At 44.7% G+C, this 7,089-nt stretch overlaps 1 protein-coding gene across 1 annotated transcript in view; it reads left to right on the top strand.

Moving 5' to 3' along the window:
• Nucleotides 1-4,087: 4,087 nt before the first annotated feature.
• LOC138761753 (protein unc-80 homolog) overlaps nucleotides 4,088-7,089 on the top strand; it is a 335,004-nt gene continuing 332,002 nt past the window's right edge. Inside the window, 1 exon segment of the mRNA XM_069934449.1 lies at nucleotides 4,088-4,233. Within this exon segment, the coding sequence (XP_069790550.1) occupies nucleotides 4,142-4,233 (92 nt within the window). The 5' untranslated portion in view covers nucleotides 4,088-4,141.

Below are 7,089 nucleotides of genomic sequence, written 5' to 3'. Positions count from 1 at the left end.
TCTCATCTACAAGTGGAAACAACTTTCCTCACTCTATTTTCTCTGTCTCTTTCATAATTTTATATATTTTTATTAGATCCCCTCTCTTCTGAATTCTTGCTCGTACAGTCCGAGGCAAATCAATCTCTCACAGGCTAAACCCCTCATCTCCAGAATCAACCTGTGAACCTCCTCTGCAGCACCTCCAAAGCCAGTATATCCTCTCTCAATTCAGGAGTTCAGAACTGCACAAAGTCATTTGGATGCAGCCTTACCAGTACTTTGTACAGAGCCTCCCTGCTCTTAAATTCAATTCCACCAGTAATGAAGGCCAACATTCCATTTCAAATTTATTGTTAGAGAATGAGCATGACATCACATACAACCCTGAGATTCTTTTTCCTGCAGTCCAGACAGAATTTCTAAATACCAATAACTGTACTCAAAGAAAGAAATGTAAACAAACTGCAAATACTAAAGAATAAATATTCAGTAATAAATAAATAATGATCAAAGTACAAGTCCTTAAAGAGTCTGAGTTTGTTGTTCAGGTGTCTGATGGTTGAGGGGTAGCAACTGAATGTGATGGTGCAGTGAGAACAGAGCATGTCCTGGGTGGTGCAGATCCTTGATAATGGCGGCTGTTCCATGTTGATGTTCTCATTGGTGGGGAGAATTTTGCCTGTGCTGTGTCCACTATATTTTTCAGGGCTTTCTACTCAGAGGTATTGATGCACCCCCACCCACCCACCAGAACATGATTCAGCCAGTCAGCACCCTTTCCACTACACATCTGTAGAAGTTTGCCAAGTTTTTTGATGACATTCTGAACCTCTGCAAACTCCTTAAGAAATAGAGGCGTTGACGTACTTTCTTCACCATGGCATCAATATGATGGGTCCACGACAGGTTCTATGAGATAGTGACTCTGAGGCATTTAAAGTTGCTCATCCTCTCCACCTCTGATCCCCAATGCTGTAAATATTTTGCATGCCTTTCTGTCATTCTTTAAGAAAGCAGCCCTATGCCACACAGACCTTTGTACCTGCTGTTTAATATGATCAGGGCTGATCTTTTATCTTTCCAGTTTCATCCTTTCTGAATGAGACGTGATCTCATTGAAACATATAAGAGTCTTACAGGGTAGATGCAGGGAATGATGTTTCCCCTTGCAGGGGTACCTTGAATCACAGCTCACAGTCACAAATTGTGTTCTTGGCCATTCAGAAGACATAAGAAGATTACCTCTGGGCAGAGAGGTTAAGTTGGTGGGTGTTTTCAAGATGGAGATCAATAGATGTTTGCATGTTCAGGCAATGAAGAGATGCTGTGGGAAAGACAAGATCAGTCATGATCTTACCAAACAGCAGAGCAGGCACTGTGTGGTCTTGTCTCTCCTTTCAGAATAATCGCTCCATCCTAGGGATCAATCTTGAACTTTTGTAGAGCTCTATTGAAAGCACATCTTTCCTCAGTAAGAGACAAACTTGCACATGATATTCCAAGTGTGGTCTCACCAGGGCTCTATACAATTCCAATAATACATTTTTACAATTAATATTCAAAACTTCTGTTCCTATTTGCATGTGGATAATGTATTAACTTTCAGTACTTTGAGCACATAGATACAAACACCTTACGATCTCTCATGATGATCTCATTTTTTTTCTACCTAGCTTTTCCAGGCTGAAAATTTTCTCTGTGATAGCAAGCTCCATGGTGATTGCTAGCTGTTGACAGTGTTACCATGGAAAAATAACTGGGCTGCGAAAAGACATGCAGCCAAGCAAACAAGAGGGCAGACAGCTATTTCCATCGCCACTAATAGCAAAGAGAGGCTTTAGCATCCAAGCAGCCCGTCAACACCTGAAGCAGCCACTGCCTGTCCACGGAAATGTCTTGGATTTCATTATGCTAATCAAAACCCAGCCCCACATCTCTGCGCTAGCCAGATGTACTGCTCACCTTAACTCTTGCAGGCAGCCTTGACACATTGTTAGCTGTACAACAAGTCTGGGAGTGATGAAGTGACTATAGATTCAATGCGACAAAAGTGCCATTGGACGAACGAACCCTAAGCCAGGCAGCCAGCAAAGCAGTGGGTTAGGTAGGTGTTATATCAGGATGTAGGTAAAGCAGTGCAGTCATTACACAACTCTCTACCCAGGATGAAAAGCAAACAAGTTTGCAGATCCTGGACATTGCAATAAAATCAAATTAAAAATGCTGGAAACACTCAGTAGGTTCTGACAAGATCTTAATTGTCATATGCACTGAAATAGTGAAAAACTGTTTTGTTGTGTTATCCCAACATCAGGCTCTGCAGAGTACAACAGGTCGTGCAAGAGTAAAACATAAAGAGTTTAATAAAGTAAGATACAGTGTCACATAAAACTCTGAAGAAGCAGATTTAACATTACAGGACAAACACCCTTTTGTCAGAATTCTGTTTCTCTTTTCCAAAAGCAGTCTGACCTGCTGAGTATGTTTTTCCGAGCACTTTATTTTTCATTTTTCTATACAATGCAATAATGACTTCTTCCAGCACCGATTCCAGTTGCACTCTTGTCCCTTGTATAAGAACGTAAGTCATAGAAGCAAGAGACGGCCATCTAGCCTGTCGAACTTGCTTCGTCATTCAGTAAGCTCATGGCTGATCTGGCCATGGATTCAGTTCCATCTACCTGTTTTTTCCTCATGACCCTTAATTCCCCTACTATGTAAAAATTTCTTTCTTAAATATGTTTAATGAGGTGGTCTGTCCTGCTTCCTTGGGCAGAAAATTCTAGCTTCACTCTAAACATACCTCAGATAAGCAGTTCCTCCTCATTGCCATCCTAAATTTACTCTTGCAAATCTGGTCTCACCCACCAATGGAACCATCTTTCCCACCTATCTTGTTCATTCCTTTCATAATTTTATGTTTTGATAAGATCCCTTTTCATTCTTTTGAATTCCAGATGACTCTATATTTCCTCATCGGATAACACCACAGTTTTGAACCTGGTAAATCTCCTCTGCATTGCCTCCATAGCCAGTGTATCTTTCCTTGTGTAAGGAGACCAGAGCTGTTCTCGATACAGTTGCTGCAGAACCTCCTTGCTTTTAAATTTAATCCTAGTAATGAAGGCCAACATTTTATTTGCCTTCTGAATTATATGTTGCACTTGCAAACTAACCTTTTTCCTATTCACTCACAAGCACTCCCTCATCCTTCAGCACAACAACATGCAACAATCTTTTACAGTTTAAATAATCTGGTCTATTTTTGCTTCCAAAGTGGTTGACCTTGCAATTTCTAACATTGTACTCCATCTGCCTGAACAGTGCCCACTCAACCCATCCACATCTCTCAGCATCCTCTGAAATCAGTGGTATCTCAGCAGAGAAGCAATACTGTCCATTCTTTCAAATTGTATACAGTAAAAGTATTAAAATCTCGACTGCTTGGGGATTGGGTCAGTCTGGCGTTTCTGGATTCTCAGGTGGTACGTCTGTGCTGCTTATGCAGTGCACGCAAAAAGCCGAGAGTTTTTGAGAAGCACGTGTTTTCGGGTGGTCCAGATTTCAGGTGAGAGTTTTCGAGAAGTCTGAATTCTCCGTAGTCTGGATCTGGATTTTCATACTTTTACTGGGCAGTGACCAGGCAGGACCAAGCACAGAACCCAGTGGTACTCCTCTCACCATCTTAAGCAAGATAGGAGTGTGCTCTTGGGTATTGTTTGGGAAGGTGGAATTGAGGTAGATGAGAGAAGATCTGATGAACTCACTTTATTTGAAAAGTATTATTCGTGCTCAGTATTCTCTTCTTAGGAGTTAAATGGGGGGGGGGGGGGGGGGGGGTGGAATGAGATGCAGAGCCCCACAAGGCGTTTCAGGCCATGGTGTGGCTGGATGCAGAGGTCGTGACGCTTCTTAGCATCCTTGATGAGTGGGGGGTCACGGTACAAGTGCAAGAGAACAGTGAGCATCGCCCTGGGTGTAGAAGCACTTCTCCACCATCACTTGATCGGCGTTGTGTCCGGCGTCCGAGCTGGGCGGGTGATTGACAGGCGGTCAGGGTTTTGGGTGGGGCGGCGGAGGCTGACCGCGCGCAGGTGCTGACGCTGGCAGCGCGAGGCTGGTGCCGGTCGGCCGCTGGGAGGTGGGAGCGGCGGCGGCGATGGTGAAACGAAAGAGCTCGGAGGATGCGGAGCGGGAGTGCGGGCGCGGCATCCCTCTGCCCATCCAGACCTTCCTGTGGCGACAAACCAGGTGAGAGCCGTCCTGGCCCATGACGAAGCCCGGGGCCTGGTGGCGGTGAAGGGAAGAGGTTGCATCGCGTGACGCAGATTGAATGCGGCCGTTCGGGCTATCCTGCCGTTGCCAGCCCCCAGACCTATTCGGATCTGCATGATGTTCCTGTCTTGGTGGACTTGCTCCTCTTGAATCGGCATATTTCTTTCCAACTGCAGAACCTAACAACCTGCTGCCTAAATTATTGTAAATGCTTAAATCTGCAAACACTGCGGTCATCTGGTTTAATTTGGACAACCCCTCCCTAATGGTCTTGGTTTGAAATGCATCGGATGCGGCAAATTCACGCATAATTAGCCGTTGAACCGTGTTGTGGAGCCGTGGTTTCCACTGGTGAAGGCTGGTTCCATTCAAATCCACCTGTCACGACCTCGAGTCCGGAGAGCAAAACAAACTCAGGAGGTTGGGGCAGAGGGAGAACCTGGAAAAAGGGGGGTGGAGGAGAAAACCAAACACCAGCCTATGGTGGCGAGAGAAGGGAGAAGCAAGGAGGTAATATACTGCATGCTTTAAAAGCAGAGATTTGGCAAACACTGAGGGTGGGGTGGGCTTGATGAGAAATCCAGTCAAGTCATGTTGAGGCCAAGATTGGATCAGCCATAATCTTGTTGAATAACAGAGTTGGGTTCCAGAGGCCGGATGGTCTACTGTCTCTTCAGAAGAGGACAGATTGGATCATGAAATAGAAGGTGGAGGCACTCAGTGGGTCAGAGACCATCCATGAGTGGAAATGGTCAATGTTTCAGGTCGGGACCATTTATCAAGTCTCAATGAAGGATCCTGACCTGACATGTTGGCTGGCCATTTCTACCCATGATGCCACCTGACCTGCTGAGTCCTTCCAGCTTCTCTTTGTCCACTCAAGAATCCAGCTTCTGCACTTTTAATTTTCTGGAGCGTGAAATAATTCATTTTGGTGTGCTCTGTGACACTTCCCTCTCAAATTCACCTTAAACTGATTTCTACAACCCCCCCCCCCCAAAAAAAAAAGGCTTTGGAATACTGTAAATACTAGGAGCAGCAAAGTCGCAATAGCGACTGAGAAGATCTCACAAGGCAAAACAGGAAAGGAAAAGCCACAGAGTTTAGCCAAAGAGAAACTTGCGGTAAGTGCTGGTCCTATGTTGATACATCTGTCATCCTTGAGCAGGGGTTGAAAATGTTTATTATTTTACATTTATTTTAATTCTTGGTCTTTGGAGTTTAAAAAATTTTTTTAATAATCATTTATACAATTTGTAATTTTCAGTGGTTCCAAATATCAGAAACATTTAAAACTCATTGCTTGCCTGTTTTTTAAAAATTAGATTATGATGTGTGCCTGCTCCTTGGCTGGGCCAGCATTTATTGACCATGCATAATTGCTTGAATTGAGGTTCTTGGTCTTCCAGAATATTCGGTATGGAATTTAAACGGGAGGTGGGGGAGGGTGGGCTTAACAAGGAGATTGGGAGTGAGAGTAGGTAGTGGGACCCTTCAACCACTTTGCTCTTTAATTTAGGATTTCTTTTATTGCAAGTGCTTTTAGCCCCCAGTTGCATTGGTGAGATTCAAACATTTGTGCTTGGATTAATATTCTATGCTTTCAGGTGTTGGTGCAGTAACTTCTGAGTGACTATACCCACACCTCTGTCTTCTGCATTGCATTTTGTTTTCTATCAGTAGTTACCAGGATGTTTAGGAGGTTGGGTTTCAGCAAATCACCATTTAATATCTTTTTTACTGTTTTCACTCTCACCTGCCAGGGTGAGAAGGTTAATTTGATTAGCCCTCCACACCTGGTCCAATAAGTGCAAGCAAGCCAAACTGAATTGAGTTTAATTTGGCCAATTAATTACAATTAAATCACTGTAAGGAAAGTGAAATAAAGGATGGAACATTCACATGATGAAATGAATAGTTTAAATAGCAAAAATAAAGTTGCAAATACAAAAATACTATGATCTGTACATTACAAGCTATATCATAATTACTAAATACCTTCCCCCCCCACCTCAGACCAGATCACTTCAACCTCCACCTCACCCCACCTGATTTTCCCCAAACTCACCCCCACTCGACTGATCCTCCTCTTCCCCACTCTAACCTCTGCCAGATCTTTACTGTTCCCTCTGACCATCCCCTCTCAGAGACGGTATGTCCTGTCCACAGTTGAGGCCTCCTCTTCATTCCCCTAGCCCCACACCTCGAGTTCCGTGCATGCCAGGATGCAAGACCCTTCTTCCATCGTCTCTGTCTCAGTGCCTGCTTCCTCCACCAGAATTCTCCACTTCCCACTAAAGACTGCTTCTTCCACCTTATGCATTCATCCTCCTCTTGGACACCTTGTCCTGGCCTTCTGCCACTCTGGATCTTTATATTACCCATAGTTGCTGAGACAGCAACAGTCTCAACTTCACTCCCCTCATTTATTCTAGTCTCACCCCCCCTTGAAATGCAGTGCCATTCCCTCCACATCACTATCAGACATGCAGACAAGGGTGGTGCAGTTGTAGTCTGGCATACTGGCCTCTACTTTGCTGAAGCCAGATGACAGATCTCAGACCATTCCATTTACTTGCCTCTTGAGCAGGACCCCACAAATAAACATCGCACTCCTGTCTCTGACCTGGTCATCTCCTCACCCAAGATCCACAAGCCCAATTGTCCCAGTAGACTTCATGTACTGGTCTCTCCCTCGCAGCCCTCCCCTCTCCCTGGCCCTCACATTCCCCTCTCTCTCTCTCTCCCTGGCCCTTCCCCCTCATCTCTCTCTCTCCCTGGCCCTTCCCCCCCATCTCTCTCTATCCCTGGCCCTCGCCCCCCTCTCTCTAT

Source organism: Narcine bancroftii, chromosome 4, assembly GCF_036971445.1.
Source record: "Narcine bancroftii isolate sNarBan1 chromosome 4, sNarBan1.hap1, whole genome shotgun sequence".
Classification (NCBI taxonomy): domain Eukaryota; kingdom Metazoa; phylum Chordata; class Chondrichthyes; order Torpediniformes; family Narcinidae; genus Narcine; species Narcine bancroftii.
Note: the sequence above shows the minus strand (reverse complement) of the source record. Positions and strands in the feature narration are given on the sequence as shown.